This window comes from Scleropages formosus, chromosome 3 (assembly GCF_900964775.1).
Source record: "Scleropages formosus chromosome 3, fSclFor1.1, whole genome shotgun sequence".
Taxonomy (NCBI): domain Eukaryota; kingdom Metazoa; phylum Chordata; class Actinopteri; order Osteoglossiformes; family Osteoglossidae; genus Scleropages; species Scleropages formosus.
Window position 1 is genome coordinate 24,916,495 of NC_041808.1, and position 17,629 is coordinate 24,934,123.

The 17,629-nt window shown below is 48.5% G+C and overlaps 1 protein-coding gene across 5 annotated transcripts in view; it reads left to right on the forward strand.

Annotated features, from left to right (window-relative positions):
* Window positions 1-17,629, forward strand: part of LOC108936674 (zinc finger protein basonuclin-2-like) — a 131,172-nt gene that overhangs the window by 44,097 nt on the left and 69,446 nt on the right. The window contains exon 1 of one of the 5 annotated variants that reach the window (XM_029250548.1): window positions 3,184-3,280. The exons of 3 other annotated variants lie outside the window; for them this stretch is intronic. In XM_029250548.1, the coding sequence (XP_029106381.1) occupies window positions 3,242-3,280 (39 nt within the window). In that variant the 5' untranslated portion in view covers window positions 3,184-3,241. Of the gene's footprint in view, window positions 1-3,183; window positions 3,281-3,449; window positions 3,479-17,629 lie in introns of those variants that run through there. One more of the 5 variants, XM_029250549.1, reaches the window with a different exon arrangement.

A 17,629-nucleotide genomic window follows, 5' to 3' on the forward strand; every position in this document is an offset into this window, starting at 1 on the left:
GCTCATTGTCGCTTGACCAGACCTCAGCTGACCAGGTACTGGAATGACCGCAGCGCCCGGTGAATCACAGTATCGCCTCTTAACATGTTTATGTTATACTAATATACTGTTGATGTGTATATAATGTGTTTACATGTGAGAAAAAAAAAGTGGTTGATGATGAAATGAAATCAAATTTCCAAAAAAAAAAAAAAACACAACTTAAATATTTTAAATAAAGTGAGTTTCAGACATGAAATTCTTAGTACATAATATACATATATGTTTTTGGAAATGCAGAACTGGTAGAAGCAGCTCCTTCCATCTCACTGAGGGAACGGGCCATTTTTTCCTCCCTGTTCGTATGATGTCATCATGTTATCCTGGGGTATCATATCATAAAAATCATATAATAACAATCACTTTCTTAAAACAGGTAAAGATAAAAAAATCTCATGCATGTATATCGAGAGTGCTATCGTGATTTGAAGAAAGGAGGGAGCTGATGCATTGGATTGAGAGGTCTTGACATGTGGCCAGCTGAGGATGGGCTGTGGCTCCAATGCACAGCCTAGAGAGCTGCCTGAAAGCGAATGTTTAACGGTTGATGTCGGACTCTTGATCGCGCCTTTTATTAATTTACGCGAGCAAAATTTACTTTAATTTGCTGCGTGACCTGCCGGACAAGACAAGCAAGAAGACGTGCTGTAAGGTATCACGGTGGCCTCTGGGATATTTCTGGGCTGTCTTCACACAGTGCGCAGAAGAGTGAGGGGAAGGGGAGGTGCGTGTGTGTGTGTGTGTGTGTGTGTGTGTGTGTGTGTGAGAGAGAGAGAGAGAGAGAGAGAGAGAGAGAGAGAGAGAGAGAGGACCCTTAGAACTGAGCAAGTTTCCTAAAGTAAATTGTGATGGTGGTGGCTCCTCTCCCCTCTGTCATTCGGCGCCCAGCCAGGCCTTGACGGATGGCACCTTTTGCAATCGGCCCAGTGCATCCTGGGAGCTGGGGGGGTGGTGCGCGGGGAGGGCGATGTGCTGGCCGTGTCAGGGCACCATCGCCTCCCTCGCCCTGCTTTTTTGCCCACTTTGATGAATTTAAGGAGCCGAACGGCCGACACAGATGGATAACAGTGTGTGGGATGAAGAGTTATAAATGAAGGCCCATGTGAAACCCTGCAGCACCTCCTTCCTCGTACCCCCGCCGTCTGGCTGGCCGAGGGCTCTCGTTGGGCTCCTCAAGTGGCATTGATTTGTTAAAGTGCTGAATTAGCAGTGCGGCCCAGCTGCCTGCTCCTCGCACCTCTCTGCTTCCGTGGGCTTTTTTTCTCCCCTCCAACCCGCACCCCCCCGACAAATCCGGGCTGCTGGGCCACACGCACCAAAGACCTCCTCCAGATCCACACCCCGCCGCTCTGTTCCTCCCACTTCAGCCAGGGTCATTTTCATGACAATGACCATTCTGGCTGTGGACTGTGTGGAGTTTGCATGTTCTCCCCGTGTCTGCATGGGTTTCCTCCAGGTGCTCTGGTTTCCACCCACAGTCCAAAGACATACTGTTCAGGTTCATCCCATAGTGTGTGAGTGACAGAGCGAATGTGTTCCACTAGTGTCTGGAAGAGTGACCCAGTGTAAGTAGTGTATCTAGCAGTGTAAGTCACCACGGTGAATAAGGTGTGTGGACTGGTAACACTACATAGAGTTCATTGGAAGTCGCTTTGGAAAAAAGCGTCTTCTAAATAAAATGTAATGGTCTGCATCCATGTGCCCCCGGCTGACTGGGACTCTCCTGCAGCCATCAGAATCACACAACACACACCACTTATGGCATTTATAAATGATAGATGTTTCAGCTGTGTGTTTTCTGCTCCCGTACGGTGTTCCTAAGTGTCAGGGATCAATAACATGACAGACACTACGTGTTTGTGGGCCAAATCAGTCCACTTGGAACTTTAACTGGTAACTTGTGGAGACAATGAATTTTTTTCCAACAATTTTAAATTCTTAATACATTTTAATTTTAATATCATATGTAGTTTTAATGTAGTATAGAATTTTTCTATAATGAAAATCTTAAAGTCCTAGTATGTGTTTTTTTTATTTATTGCAGTTTTATCTAAGTAGATAGTAGATCTACTTAGTAAGCATCTAAGCTGTGAGCAGGTCGAGCGATGCCTGTTTTACCACGCTTTTACTGACTGATATAATGGCTGGGTTTAAGAACAAACAGACTTACTGTTCCAGTTATGCTTGCAAGTTGGAGGACTTAGTGTACATTGTAAGTCACTTTAGAGGAAGACATCACACACACACACACACACACGCATATGTATTTAAGGGTAAGTCAAAAAGTAACCGTACTCTTGCAATAATTTTGTTACTATTATTATTGCAGATACTTTTTGACTGACGCTTGTATATATTTGGTTGTGACTCAATGATTCTCCCTACCAGCCAAGTTCTTCTAATATTTCACCCACTTAGAAACAAAGAACTGGCAGAATAACCAGAGGAGATGTCTTCAAACATCGACACACATATTTATTTAGTCATCTGACACTTTTCTCCAAAGTGACTCTGATTTACCCATTTATAGAGCAGTGTAATTTTTACTGTATCAGCTAAGGGTAAGGAGACCAGGTCCTTTGAGTGGCAGGAGGCACCTCTGACCACTACGCCACCTGCTACTGTGTTCATGAAGTTCATGATGTGTGTGAATGTTGCTTTTAGAGTTGCCAGCTGAGAGCTGTGACAGGACCCCAGCGGGGCGACGGGGCTTTGCTGTTTGGGCCCGGGAGAGACTTGCTGGGTGTGTGTCGGGACCGAGGGAAGGAGGGTCAGCGGTAAGGAGCCGGGGGAGCAGCAGCAGACCCCAGTGTGTGTGTGTGTGTGTGTGTGTGTGTGTGTGTGTGCCCCGTTGTGACTGGCGCATTCCTTTCAGGTTAAACCAGGGAAACTGCATTGTGTTCAAACTCCACGTTCTACGAATGTTTTATTGCCACAAGTGCGTCGTGGTTCATGGGGGGGGCTCGACGGGAGCCGGGACAGCAGGGTCGGGGGGTGGTTTCACACGGGCCGTGCGAGACGGGGAGAGAGAGCGAGGCGGAGAGAGCGAGCGAGGGGGGAGAGAAGGAGGGAGGCTGTCACGGGGAGGAACACTGAGCCAGGAGAGAGAGCGGGACAGATGTGAGCGTGGCGTGCCGTGACGGTCACTCAGAGCGGCGCCACTTACGGGGGGGACACAAACAACAAGAGCGGCAAGAGCCACATGTGTCCAGGCCGTGGTGGGCTAAGCAAAACACGACAGGTTAGAGCGGGGCTGCGACACAGCGCAGAGCCACAGTGATCGAGCGAGGAGAGGCGGAGGGGGTGGCGCTGCTGGGGGGAGGGGGGTGTGCCGGGGGGGGTGCCTCCGCGCGAGCTCCTCCTCGACCCCGGGGCCCGCGCACGGATCCTCTCGTTCGCCGCCGCCGCCGTCGCCGCCGGGAGGTCAGCTCACCTCATGGTACCGTATGTTACCACTCCGGCTCCCTCATTTCCCGCAAGCACGTGTGTGTGTGTGTGTGTGTGTGTGCGCGTGCGCGCGCGTGTGTGTCTGCAGGGGGGCAGAAAGTGAGAGAGGCAAAGGAGCTCAGAGAGTGTTGCGTGTTCATGGGGATTTCATTCTCGTTTCTCTCTTCTTCTTTCTCTTTCTGGTTTTCTGAGAAATTATCGCTGCTGAAATGCGAAAGGCTGAGAGTTTTAACATCACACGCCAGGCGCTCCTTCCCGTACGCGCGCGTGCGACCGAACCGTGGTGCCACGGAGGGTTTGAAGGACTTCATCCTAAAGTTTGGGATGGAAGCGATTCGTCCGCGTGGGCTGTTCTGATTTTTCCCTGTCGATTTATTAGCGTTGTCGCTCGTTGCGGTCACGCTGCGTTCAGCCTGTGAATACTTTCACATGCGAACAAAGGCCTCCCATCGCCGCGCGTTCCGAACCGTCATCGTGTTTCACAGAAGAAGTGACAAATCCTCTTCCTGCGAATCTTGGCTCGCAAGACAGGCGTGCCTCTTGCTAATGGTCATAACCTTCAGCACTTATGAATATGAGAAAATAAGTAGCTGTTTACAGACCCTGAGAGCCACATTAGTGGGGTGATGATTTTTCAGTGATGAACGCATATCTGTTGCTCCGCCAGCTCCGGGGAACCGACGCTCTCTCGGTTGTCCTAATGACACACTCTACATCCAGAGGTGCGTTTCACGTGGCGCTCCTTGGCCTTTGTCTCCGGTGCGTGTGTTTCTTATAAGCGGAGTGAGACGCCACAGTGGGGCCCAGCAGCGGGGCCCAGCAGCGGGGCCCTAATGACATCTCATAGGGAGCAAGTGTGTGATTCCTTGAGCGGGAGCTACAGTGGCCAGACCCAAGGCGTAGCTCTGCGTGTGTCCCATGACCCTCTAGATGGTCCCCTCTACGACACCAACAGCACTTTGCAACACTGCTCACCTCATTCCTCACACCATACGTTCATCTAAGTAGCGCTTTTCTCCAACGCAAATTAAAGCGCTACCCCACCTACACTAGTTTACCCATTTATACAGAGGAGCTGTTTTTACAGTATTACCTTGGAGTAGCACCTTGATCGACAGTTTTACAGCAGGAGGTGGGTCTGAACCTTGAGCTTTCTAGCACAAGGCGGTGAGACTAACCACTACGCTACCTACTGCCCCGTGTTTTGCAAAGCATACGGTTTTCAGTAGATCTGCGGGTCTCTCTTGGGAAAGGCTCTTTTGCTGCGGTCGTCTCCCGCCTCGCTCCCTACGGTCCTCGGGCTCCCTGCTCCTGAATTTACCGAGAGGAAGCCACACCCTCCGACCGTGCCGAACCGTTCCAACACCCCCTCCTTCCCCTTTGTAGCCCTTCAGCTCCTCAGACTTCCACGTCCACAACAGCGACCACTTCCACAATGACACTAACCTACTGCTCGGGGCCTTTGCTCAAGTCACCAAAAGCAAACTGTGTCCTGCTTCGTTGGGCCAGTCGCTTTGGAGGCAAGTGTGAGACAAATGTAAACGTCTCAGGGCACTTTTGGTCCATATGCTCCATCAGACATGGGATGGGACGCAAGGGGTGAAGATGGTTAATGCTGGCTTTGAGCACAAAGGGACCCTCGGTCACCATGCTAGGAATAATCTCTGCTCTATACGGTAGCGCAGGTTGACAGGGTGATCCGAGAAGGACGGCCACCGTAGAAGTCTGTGAAGATGTATGCGCTCGTTTCCAGGAATACCATGTTGCCAAGACGTTTACACTGCAGTTGTGGTCCTTTCGCTTTCTCCCAGGGTCTGGAAACACGCATGGCCAATTGCGGGGCGCTCTCTCGTCTTACTGTTATCCCCTTAATAATAAAGTTATTTAGAACTCGAAGCTGACTTTACCTCCTCGGAAAAAAATACGGACGGGAATTTTGTTTGGATATCAACTAGGATTGAGCTTTCTTGTCCACAAACAGCTCCAGTAGTGAAATACCTGAATGCTATTTTTATTAAGCGACTTAACAGACACCTCAGTCTATAGCACCTGACATAATGGACAGTCCTTTTTTGTATTACAGGTGGTCTCTCACTTACAATGGTTCGAGTTTTGATTTTTTTTTCACTTTACGATGGAGAGATGGCGATAGACATTCAGTAGAAACCCACACACACATTGGCTGAAACTGCTTATCCCAAGCAGGGTTGCGGTGAAACGGAGCCTAACCCGGCAACACAGGGTGCAAGGCTGAACGGGGAGGGGACACACCCAGGATGGGACACCAGCCCATCACAGGGCACCCCCAGCAGGACACAAACCCCAGACCCGCCAGAGAGCAGGACTCGGCAAAACCTGCTTCGCCATCATGCCCCCCACTCGGTAAAAACCCTACTTTGAATTTTGATTTTTCTCCCCGGCAAGTGATATGCTATGCGATATTCTGTCCCGATGCTGGGCGGTGGCAGTGATCTCCAAGTCTGCCACGCAGAGGTGTGTATTAGGTGTATTAAATGCATTTTCGACTTACGATATTTTCAACTCACGAAGGGTTTCGCGGAACATAACCCCATCGTAAATCGGGAACCAGCTGTATAATGAACTGGTTGAGATTTGGCACTTGGGTACGACAGGGTGTCCATCTCAAGATTTTTTTTGCTTTAAATTCATATTATTAATTGTAAACATATTTGTTTGTCAATGCACCTTTCCACCTAGCCCATCTACTGTTCAGTCTGCAGTTCAGGTTGAGTTGGGTGCTCTGAGCTTCCAAACATGCAATCCTCTCAGTTTCACATGGATTTTTATTTCCTTTCATATATATGGATGATTTTGATCATTGCTGGGTACCAGCTGTAGCGCTGCAATGCTTTTCTAGACATCAAGTAGACAGAAAGCCATGTGTGCAGATATGTGGTCCCTGTTGTTCACATTGTTTAACCTGTAGCCGCACGTGTGTTTTGCAGAGCAGTAGTACAACGCGAAAGGTGTCACGCCAAGACAGTGCAATTCATGCAGGTTTGTTGGGTATGAGGCATTTTAGTTGAGCCTGCAGTGTCCCATCACCTCTTTGCACCATGACAGACATGCTGAAGTCTTGGATGTAAATTTCCATAAAATATACGTGGGATGTTTGTTGTCATTAGAGGGAAAAACTACATCTCTCCTGAGGCTGCACTGTGCCGGGTGGGAAACCCAGTCCTGGTCATCTCAACCAGATGCACCCACACACGCACAAGCACACACCACACACACGGAATCGCACATTCACACAGTTTCCGCTCGTCTGCCGTCTTCCTTTCAGATTTTTTGCCGATTTCTGCAGTAAGGCTCATATCGATCTGGCATCACGTGCCTCCGTCGCAGTTCCCTCCATCTGTCTCCATCCCGCGCTCATCTGCATGTGCGCCTAATGGCCCCCCCCATCCCGAGCAGCATGGTAATGCTCCCCGGTAGCTGTTATGATGTGAAATGAACCTATTGATTTCTTATCCTGCTGACAACGGTGGTGGCAACAGCCACTTATTACTGTTAATGAGGTGTGGGATGCCCTGACTGTGTGTTCTGCACAATGAAGCCATTACCTGGTCAGTGGCCTCCTGTCTCAGGGACAGTTGGTCCATCTGCTGCTGGAATCCAGTGTCCATCACTGACTTTGCCAGGCACCCGGCCAACCCTGGAGACACCACCGTACAGATCATTCCACGCGTGCCCCGTGTTTCCCTTGTTCTCCTTCGCAGAAGGCTCTGGTGGCTGTTTCCCTTCGAAGAGCAAAGAAGATGCTGAACTTCTCTGTTTGAAACACACACGAGCGCAGGTGTCTCCACACTCACTCCGTGGAAGCTATTTTTAAGGTGAAATACTGGTCAGATTTTATTATGACAATTATTCCCCGATAGTGGGTCATAATTTGTTCCCGAAAACAGGCAGAATGTCGAAAAACCAGACGGCAAAATGACTGATTTCATCATTAATTTTGGGGAAAAATTCCAGTTCATTCCAGACCAATGCCATGTTCGCTGCAGAATCACCCAGGATGATGTCTAATAGCTACGTCTAAGAGAAAGTTGTGTAAACATTAAAATAAATTGAGTAACAATCAATGGCAACGTTACAGATACGACTGGCTATAGGTGAAGATGAACCGTGTGTGAGCACGCTCCACGCAGACTACTTTCGACCCAATGTCCAGGAGCGAGCTCCCTGACCAGTGCTACCTGCTGAGCCACCATGTTGCCTAATAGAACGGTAGTACGGCATAAAATCGTAAAAGTCCTAGGAGGGAACCCTGTTTTAGTGAACCTACGCATCGGCGCTGTTTGAACCCTACGCATCGGCATGACCAAGACCGTGAGCGGAGCGTGAAGCCGTCGGCTGCGTCTCTCTTTGGATTGAAGGTGTCGGGGAGGTGCTGGAATTTTCTTCGAGAGACTCGTGAATAAGGAGGAGACGACGAGGGTGCTTCCGGCGTCGGAAATGTGCGTCGCGTGTTTCCGGAGGCTCGGCTGTGGATCTCCGCCACGGCGATGTCTTCGTACGCGTCCGGCTTCTCCGGGAGGCCGCTAGCGCTACAGTAGGCCCTCCATGAGAAGCAGGGGACCCGCTGCAGTGTGCGTGAAACATATTTTTCCCCTTAGTTTTTTTCTTCTGTATTTCGCATCAGCCGGAACATTTCCTGCCATTTTCCCTCTAGTTCCTAACAAACAAATGCCAGATGTGGAGCGCTGGAATCTCCCCGTTCGGCCCAGCCCGAGCTACGGAGGACAGCGGAGAAGCCCACATCCCCGGCGCTGCCCCATCTGCCGGCCGTGGGGCTGAGCCACGGGTTCCATCGAGCCACGTCGTGCCTCTGCGCCGCCGCCCTCCGGCTCGTTCGCTCCCGCCGAACGGCAACGGTTCAAGCATATTATTAGATTTACTGTAAACGGCAGCAGTTTCTGTGGACCGCTGGAAAACAGGAAAAACCCCACATGTGTTTATGACATATAGTGAGACGGAGCATATCTACTGATAACAGTGCGTAGAGTTCATTGGAAGTTGCTTTGGAGAAAAGCTTCTGCTAAATGAATGAATATAAATGTAAATGTTTAAGGGTATTTATTCAGGACTAGAGAGGATTATTCATTTTAATAATAAATAATTGTTATTGAATAATCGATATGCATTGATTTTTATGCTTTGGAGACAAGTATCTGACAAATACATAAATGTAAACGCACTAATAAGTAATTAACGTCTAAGTGTGTGCTCGATAGAAGGTGTCAGAAAAGTGCTGAATTAAAATCAGTTTAATCGAACTGAAGGACTGTGTTCTGAAAAGTTTTCAAAAAAGTTTGATTTTCGCAATGACATATCGGTGCGGAATAAAAATTTGGTGTGATTCTCCGAACTGATATAAAAATTTCAAAAGCGGGAAGTTTAAACTGCTAAAAAGAAAAACAGCTTCGGATTGAAATATAAATTTCTAGCTTTTGTCTGGAATATTTCATTTTCCGATTTTTTAAAACATACTTTCTCTATGCCTGCTTATCAGTTCTTCGTATCGATGAATGTTTACGAGGGTGATGTCATCCGAATAAATATGTATTTAGAGAAACAAAGGATGAGGGGAGTGGGGCAAAGCGTCTTGGAAAGAAGAGCAGCATATTATTTATAAGTCAATAAATTTAATGACTTCATTTTTTCAATTCCAAAGCCCAGTGCTCTAGGTGAGATCAGTCACAGTTTCAGCGAAGTCAGATGTCCTTCAGATCAGCTTGTCTGATGGTCAATGGTGCCCTTTGATAGACAGGAGCAAATTAACAATTTGGTCCCTGTCCAGTGTGAAATCTGGCACCTGGGGCACCGCTGTGGTTTCAAGAAGTATTGTGGTTCCAGACATTACCTACTTATTTTTTTAAAAAAAAAAAAAAAAAAAAAAACAAAAAATGCTCTGAGGAAGCCAGCTATTATAGGGAAACTATCTTAAGAGCACGTCTGGTTCCCGTGAGGCCGGCAGTGACAATGTGAGGAAATGCAAACCTCGGTGAAGCATTCTGACATATTTTCCTGCGCACACGCCTCAAATTAAAGCGCAATTATTTACTTGGCTATTATTATTTTTTGTTTGTTTATTTGTGCATTTGCCGAGATATACCGTGTTACTAGCAATGAACGAAAGCTGCTTTTATTAGTTGTGATTTTAGCACCATCAACAGTATATATATATATATATATATATATATATATATATGTATTTTTAAATATCTGGAACAGACCTGATTATGTTTGCTGTTGATATTTTTCAAGGTTAGGTGAGGTGGATGATTACATATTGAAAATTGCCCAACTACATAACTAAAAGTAAATTTTTTTAGTAGCTGCTGATTCTCTGGGCTCAGTTAACTTGCAGTGGTGTGAAGTGAAGAGTTGTGCACCGAGCGATGGAAGGAGGACAGTGCGCTTGAGCATTGACATGGAGGAAACGCAGTGTGAGGGCAGCCACCGGGCTGTGCCGCGTGTCGTGTCACTTGTGATGCCGGTGTGTCAGACATCCCAGCACCCTGGTGTCTCAGCGGCTTCGTCCGCTGGGACCTGGAGCTCAGGGGTGCAGGGAGTGCCGTCCTTCAGAGGACAGGCCCGTCGCCTGCGACGGGCCCCCTGGGGGGGGGGGGGAACATCTGTCTGCCCATCCGGACCCCCCCTCATCATTAGCTGCGATGACATATTCTTAAATCATCACAAATAAACGAGGTGTGTGTGTGTGTGCGTGTGTGTGAGTGCGTGCGTGTGCCCGCAGGTTTGTCTGTGCGCCTGGAAAATATGCAGGACACGGGAAGCCTCTCGCAGCGAGGAAGTGCTACGATGCCGTGCCCAGAGCGCTATCCCAGGAATGCTGGGAGGAGCGGCGCGTCGGGAGAGGGAGGACAGCTGCGCAGCTGGACAGCCGAAGACAAAGACGCACACCGGCACGCGGGCGCGCGGTCTCTCTCCCACACGCTCCTTGTGCGGGCGAGAACTGCGAGGCCTCCGGTTTGCGTGTAGAATCCACGCCCGCCCTTGTGTTTTCTCACACTGAGTTCCGCGTCTTAGAAATGCAGGGCACGTGTCACAGTAAAGAGTAAATATATAAGGTATTTGTATCCAAGGCTGATGGTACAGTATATTCAGCATGAACCCAAACTGTAAAACAGATAAACAAAATGTGCACTTTAACAAGGTTTTTTTTTGTTGTTGTTTTTTTAATAGCTGCAAGATGTAATTTTCCTTTTTCTAGGAGGCTTCCCTGCTCCGTGGGGGTGGGACAGAAAGCCCCTTCGATAGGAAGCCATTGGTGGGCAACAATTTAGAAGAGATACGCCATCATTAGCGATGTAGTTTATATAAAAGCAAACCGCTGGGTAAATCGGCCATGAAATACTAGACTGAGGCATTAAAATGTGAGCGTCTGCAAGAAACTGGAAACAGATGATGGCCAAGGATATTACTCTTTTCTTGCGATTTTTTTCTCCCCCCTTCCTGGCACTGGTATTTCGAGTGGAATAATGTCCTTTTGATAGGAGCAGGCCACAAGCGGGGCCTTCACAGCAGTGGACCACATCTGCTCGAACACACAAAGCCCTGCACGTGCAACCCTTGACAAATGAAATAACCGAAACGGCCAGAAATTGCGGTCCGCATTTAAATATGGTAGATTGCGGAAGATTAGAGCACGTCGGGGTGGGTTTCGCACTTGTGTTCCTCGCTGAGGAGTTCTTAGCAGATAGAGGCGACATTCACGAGGCGACAAAAATTCCTTGTGATCATCTTCACATTATGATCATATGTAAACCAGCAGGTGGTGAAGTGGCGGGAGTTGCTGCATTTGGACTCAGAGTAGTACCCTCGAGCAAGGTGCTTCTGCTAAATGATGTGACTGTAGCAAATATACATTTCACCAGTAACGGAAACGGCTGCATTTGTTTACTTGACTCTTTTCTCCATATTGACTTACACTTTGATCTGCCTATACATATATCTATATAATATATATATATATATAAAGCATATGAATGTTATGCAGCATGGTCATTTTTACCGTATCATTTTAGGGTGAGTACCTCACTCAAGGGGGTGCGGTGGCGCAGCGGGTTTGGCCGGGTCCCACCTCCGGTGGGTCTGGGGTTCGATTCCTGCTTAGGGTGTCTTGCGATGGACTGGCGTCCCGTCCTGCGTGTGTCCCCCCTCCTGTGTTGTCGGGTTAGGTTCCGGTTCGCTGCGATTGCGCTTGGGACGGGCGGGATTCAAACCTAGGTCCTTTGAGTGCAAGATGACAGGTCTTAGCGTTATACCCCCTGTGATGTTTTTTTTTTTTTTTTCTGTGGCAGCACAAAACAGTACGGTGTGGATTTGACCAAACACGTTTGAATGAACCGTGTGGAAAGTGCCGGTTTGTCCGAGCTAAACGCACCGAGTTTACATCGCTTCTGCTCTGCTGCGACATACGTCCTCCGTGCGATTTCTGCAGGAACGATACGGTGTTTCGTCATTTTTTTGCCCCCTTACATCGCGTAGGAAACACTCGCTGGACAGGCATACTCTCTGCGGGCCTCTCTGCGCAAGGACTCAGCCCGGACCTCTCTCCGTTTGCCCCGAAAATATATCGACAAGACACTACATCCTCCACATATCCGTGGATTAAGTTGCAAAGTTAAGCAATGGGAAAATCGATGATTTCCTCTTTTAATTCGCGTGAAAGCCAGCTGCTGCAGAAATAAAGTGGAGACGGAGACACGGACGCTCCTGAGCGAGGCCTTGGGACGACTCTTTCCTGCTTTCAATCACATCATGACCGTCATTAGCCTTGAAGCAGACGCTACAGTAAAGAGGCTCCCAAACTATTCTCGGAAGCAGTGCAGCAACCGAGGGAAATATGTACGAATTTCATAACTCTCGCTGTGTTTTGGGATCTCTCGACTTCAGAAGTTCCAGAAGGGATATTTTGTGATTTTGAAGACACCCTGTAGTGCACATAGCGTTCAAACCATTGCCTTTCCCTTTCTAAGTACCACCTACGTTGCAAGCCAATAAAAACACGCATTAGCCTGGACAGATGTATAATTTCAGTGTAGCCAATACCCTTGTGTATGTTTTCCTTCCTATTCTGGAGTTTCACACACACACACGCACACACACACACTCATGCACACATCTTATAAATCAGTCCTTTCCCACTAAGAGCCGCAGGATTTTTTCCCTCTCTTTTTGTGCATGTTCTACAAGAGGAACAATAAATTCAGTCCTTAAGAAAGCTGCTACCGTAAAGTGTGTGCAACTGCATTGGAACACACTGATATACACACTTTACAGTGTTTTTGGTGTGAAATCCACCAAGCATCACCGTGAACACACGTCGTAGGGTTTTCTCAAGGACATCTGCGACCATCTGACCTTGCGCATTTGTGTGACCAAGTTACCGGTGTTACTTTCGCTGTGGATTTTAGCCCTCGGTGTGGCTAAAACAGCAGTCAGTACACTGGCTCCTCAACTTATGACACAATTGGGAATGCAAGCCAGCTTGTAAATCCAAGTGACGATCAAGAAACACTCAGTAATACCGGCGCCCCTTGATTTATTTGCTCATTATAAACATAAAGCGTTTTTAAAAATACGGAAAGGCAATCTGTAAGACTAAATACAGTTTCCAATTTCAAAATATATTAAAATTAAAATTAATATAAAATTACTAAAAATAAAGCCTTTTCCACAGCCTCCTAATCAGACTTAGCAGTTGACCATTTCATCCCAAGTGTGTGTGGGGTTTGTCAGCTTCTGACCTCTTTCAGCGTTCTTTGTCAGACAGTGAAAGACAGTCAATGAAAGCTTAATAAAACCTAAATCGAGCTACTTTTATTCTGAGTTAGGTCCTCAGATATAGCTAAAATGAAGGAAGGATTCTTTGTAAGACAGCATTTTATTAACTTTGAAGTACATTCATACACACACACACACATTGTCAGAACCGCTTGTCCCATACAGGGCCGTGGGGAGCCGGAGCCTAACCCGGCAACACAGGGCGTAAGGCCGGAGGGGGAGGGGACACACCCAGGACAGGACGCCAGTCCATCACAAGGCACCCCAAGCAGGACTCAAATCCCAGACCCACTGAAGAGCAGGACCCGGTCTAACCCACTGCTCCACCGCGCCCCCTACAAGTACATTCAAATTAAAACTAATCTAAAATGACTAAATAAAATGGCTTTCTCCATAAGCATGTGCAACATTCCTCACAATTGATCGCAGAGGACCACAAATACCAAAAACGTGGAAGTGACCTTGACCTCCACACTCTTGTACTGCCTGAATGTGTTTTTCTGTCGCCTGCAGTAGGCACGAGGCAGACGCCCGAATTTGTCCACAACAGACAACAATTTTAAAACCAGCAGAAGTGAATAAAATGCAGTTAAAAACAAATAATTCATAAATGATGTCCATATTTTTGTAAAATCATAACTTGAACTTTCATAACCACGGGAGCCAGCATATATTCAGTGTGTTCAGTGCGCTGGGTGTGCGTGGAGCTAAAGTGATTCGTAATGGCACTCTTACACTCTGGTAGCGGGGTACCGTAGGCCGACGGAGGGTCGTGGATCCCGGCTCGATGTCCCGGGTTCAGGAATCGAACTACATTCAGTTTATTTAATAAGGCTATATGTCCCCAGCTTCCCTGGTGCCTCGCTGAGAACTTCAGTTTACAAATGGTTCAATATCTAATTCCTTAAAGTGGCTCTTTTATTTGACGCGCTCGCTCCACTCGACTGAACCAAAGCCAGTTAAAATACTTATACGGCGCACAAATGTTTACAGAGGGAAGGTCTTTCGATGCTCTTCCCAGTCTGGATGGTTCCCGCTTCTTAAAAAGCCAGTCGGCATCCTTCTCGACACCGGCGATGGGAATGGCGCACAAGCTGGAATAATTGTGAAAAGTGGACTTCTGTATATTGCGATTCTTAATGGGCCCCGGTTGCCAGCCGTCGCTCCGGCTCTTGAACCGAAGTAAAAGTGTAGTTAACAAGTGCGGCTCGCAAGTGCTCTGTGTGTCCCGGGGCCCCGTTCTCTGCATCTCCGCATTGCGCACCATTGGCCGCCTCGCAGCGTTTCTGCGCTTCTGTAATTAGCACATCCCATGATGCCTCTGATCCGCGGCCCGGAGCTAAGATAAGCGAGGGGGGCCTCGGCAGCGGCGCGCACATGTGCCGGACCTGTGCGGTTGTCGGAGAGGGAGGAGGGCGGGGAGGACGGACAGGGGTGCGGATTGACCGAGGGCGGGCAGAAAGCCTGCGAGCTTCAAGAACTGGGGGCACGGCCACGGTCCAGGAGTATTGATTCCTTGCTCACCGGCAGCCAGGAACTGTCATGTGCGGCACGCTGACCTCACCACTGTGCAGACAACTGCTCCCTGAGTCCCTCCGCCCTGCTGAAGCCCAGAGGACAAAACAACAACAGCAACAGCAGCAGCAAGCAGCGTCGACAGAACCAGAAAGCGAAGGCCGGCGTCCATCTCACCTGGTCGGACAGGAGGACAAGTGTACAGACCAGGCTCCGCACACCTCCCCGGAGCTTTCCAGAAGGCTAGAAGAAAGCGGGATCGGAGCTGCGGAGGATGATTTATTCCTACCGCAGCAGGCTTCCGTCCGAGTTTGAAGGCTGACGGGAAGCAGGCGTTGGGTTCTCCTTGGACATTAGACGAGTTTGTAGGCCACAAAGCAAAGGTGTGTTGTCTTCGTGTTGGGTCGCAGCGGTGGGCGAAGAACAAAAAGACCTGTCATCAGCAAATAAGCAAACTGGGAGGCGCCGGGAAGCTGGGACTATGACAAATATTCCATTAGCATGGGTGGGAACAGGTGGGAATGTAATGCTGCCGAATGTAGATACCTCTGTTAACCTGTCTTTTGCGACCGGTAGAGTGAGCACTTGACTGAATAACGAAGGGTCATTTTTCTACTTTAAACTCAATCACCGTAGCAGTTTCTGTAATTCTCTTCCATTTAATTTTCAACATTTTACACACACACACACATTGACTGAAACCGCTTGTCCCGAGCGGGATTGCGGCGGGCCAGAACCTTACCCAGAGCCTAACCCATCAACACAGGGCGTAAGGCCGGAGGGGCAGGGGACGCACCCAGGACGGGACGCCAGTCCGTCGCAAGGCACCCCAAGCGGGACTCGAACCCCAGACCCACCGGAGAGCGGGACCCTGGCCAAGCCCGCCGTGCCCCCTCTTCAGCTTTTCACATCGGACACTTTTCTGCAAAGTGACGTACAGTGTTAGCTTACTGAAAGTAATTTACCCATTTATATAGTAGGGTACCTTTTACTGTATCAATTTTTCATTTCAAATCCAAAGTGCAACAGCTGTTTCATATATCCCCATCGTGTAATATATTGATGAACACCAAAAGAGCGATACACACCGCACACGTGTGACTCTCCCACCTGTTCCCGTTTGCCACGTTCAGCCTCAGAGCAGCGCAGCGCTGACCCAACGGTTGGGGGCTTAAGTGGATGTTTACCTCTTAAAAAACTAAATCGCACACTACAATCACAGCCGGCGCTGTCCATTAGCTTTGCGCCGTGTTGTCAGAGGCCTGTCAATAATACATGAGAGGCGCCATGAATAGTTAAAAAGGTTGCATTATGAAACAGAGGGAAATCGTGAGCCCAGACCCCGCTCACGCCGAACCGGCGGTATCTGCACGCGGTGTGGTCCCGTCCGCCGACCCGCTGCGTGCTGGGCTCTGCTCGCTCAAGTCCTTTTGACGCAGAAATGCAGTCTGGTGCCTTTTCACGCTGCAGGTTTCTTCCCTGAGAATGGAGGAGAAGTACTAACAAGTACTAGTAATTTTGCATTTCGGCTCGCGGTTGTATGTCCGCCTGTTTTTGCAGTCATTGGATCCTGGTAAGATGTTTTCACTCATTGCCGTGTCAGTCTTGCGTGGTACGTACGTGGTGTCACGCGCTTCACTAGATCGGAGAAGCCCTTCCAGGTTTCGCCGCATTTCTGCGGACACGTGATCTCTACCGATGAACCGATGGGTCTCGAGTGTGTAAATTCATGTCACGGTGCGCAGCGTCCTGTCGTCCTTTCTTCCTTTTACTAGGGAGCAGCAGGCGGGGCAGTGCTTAGAAGTGGCCCCTTCCACTTGAAAGAAATGGGCTCGAATCTCACCTCCTGCCGTGGTACCCTTGATCAAGGTATTTGCCCTCAGCTGATACAGTACAAATTATCCGACTTTACAGATGAGTAAATCACTAAGAGCAGCATAACCTTACATCACCTCGAAGAAAAGATAAATGTCTTGAACACTGGTCTGGATCATCTTGCGATGGTATCGCCAAACTTCTACCTCTACGTGCTCCTACAGAACGTGTTCCTAAGCTGTTCTATGCCGTCGGTTATCCTGGAAACAGACATTACTAACTAGCTGTACATTTTTCAATCCTCCCAAACCCCTAACCACTCCCCCCACCCGCAAAGGCATGGATAGATTTTAAGAGTGTAGCATGGTTAGGCTTCAGCATTATTATTACAGTTAGTAAACCCACCTCCTGGTCTTAAGCCACTGTTAAGACCTTTATAGCTGCTCACTATGTTCATCTTGTAGAAGGTACTTGCAGTGATTTACCCATTTATACAACATGCTGATTTTATACAATTTAAGTGCATTGCAAGTACCTTGATCAAGGGTACTGGAGCAGAATGTAGGATTCAAACTCGGGTCCTTAACTTCCAAAGGCAATGGCTCTAACCACTGCACCCCCCGCTGCCCCAGGTGCCATGTGCTGCTCAGTTAGCGGAACTGGTGTGCAGACTGGATTTCCCATGGTCTAGGTTGATGACTAACTGGTGATGTCCTTCCTCGAGGGAACGTGAGCGGGCCATCCGGCTCAGCCGCGTTCACAACCCTGTTTAGAAGCGTCAGCATTTGGAAGCTGCCATCACTCCAGAGTATAGTCCACACAACAATATGCACGTCTTTTCCTCTATATAGATGTAAAAATAGCTGCAGAGGTGCACCAGAACGGGTAAATATTAATCAGCAAAGCTCGTGTGCGTGTGTTCCTCCGATGGCACCACAATTACACGCGGCAGGTGTGGGATGGAAATAACCCGGGTTCCAGT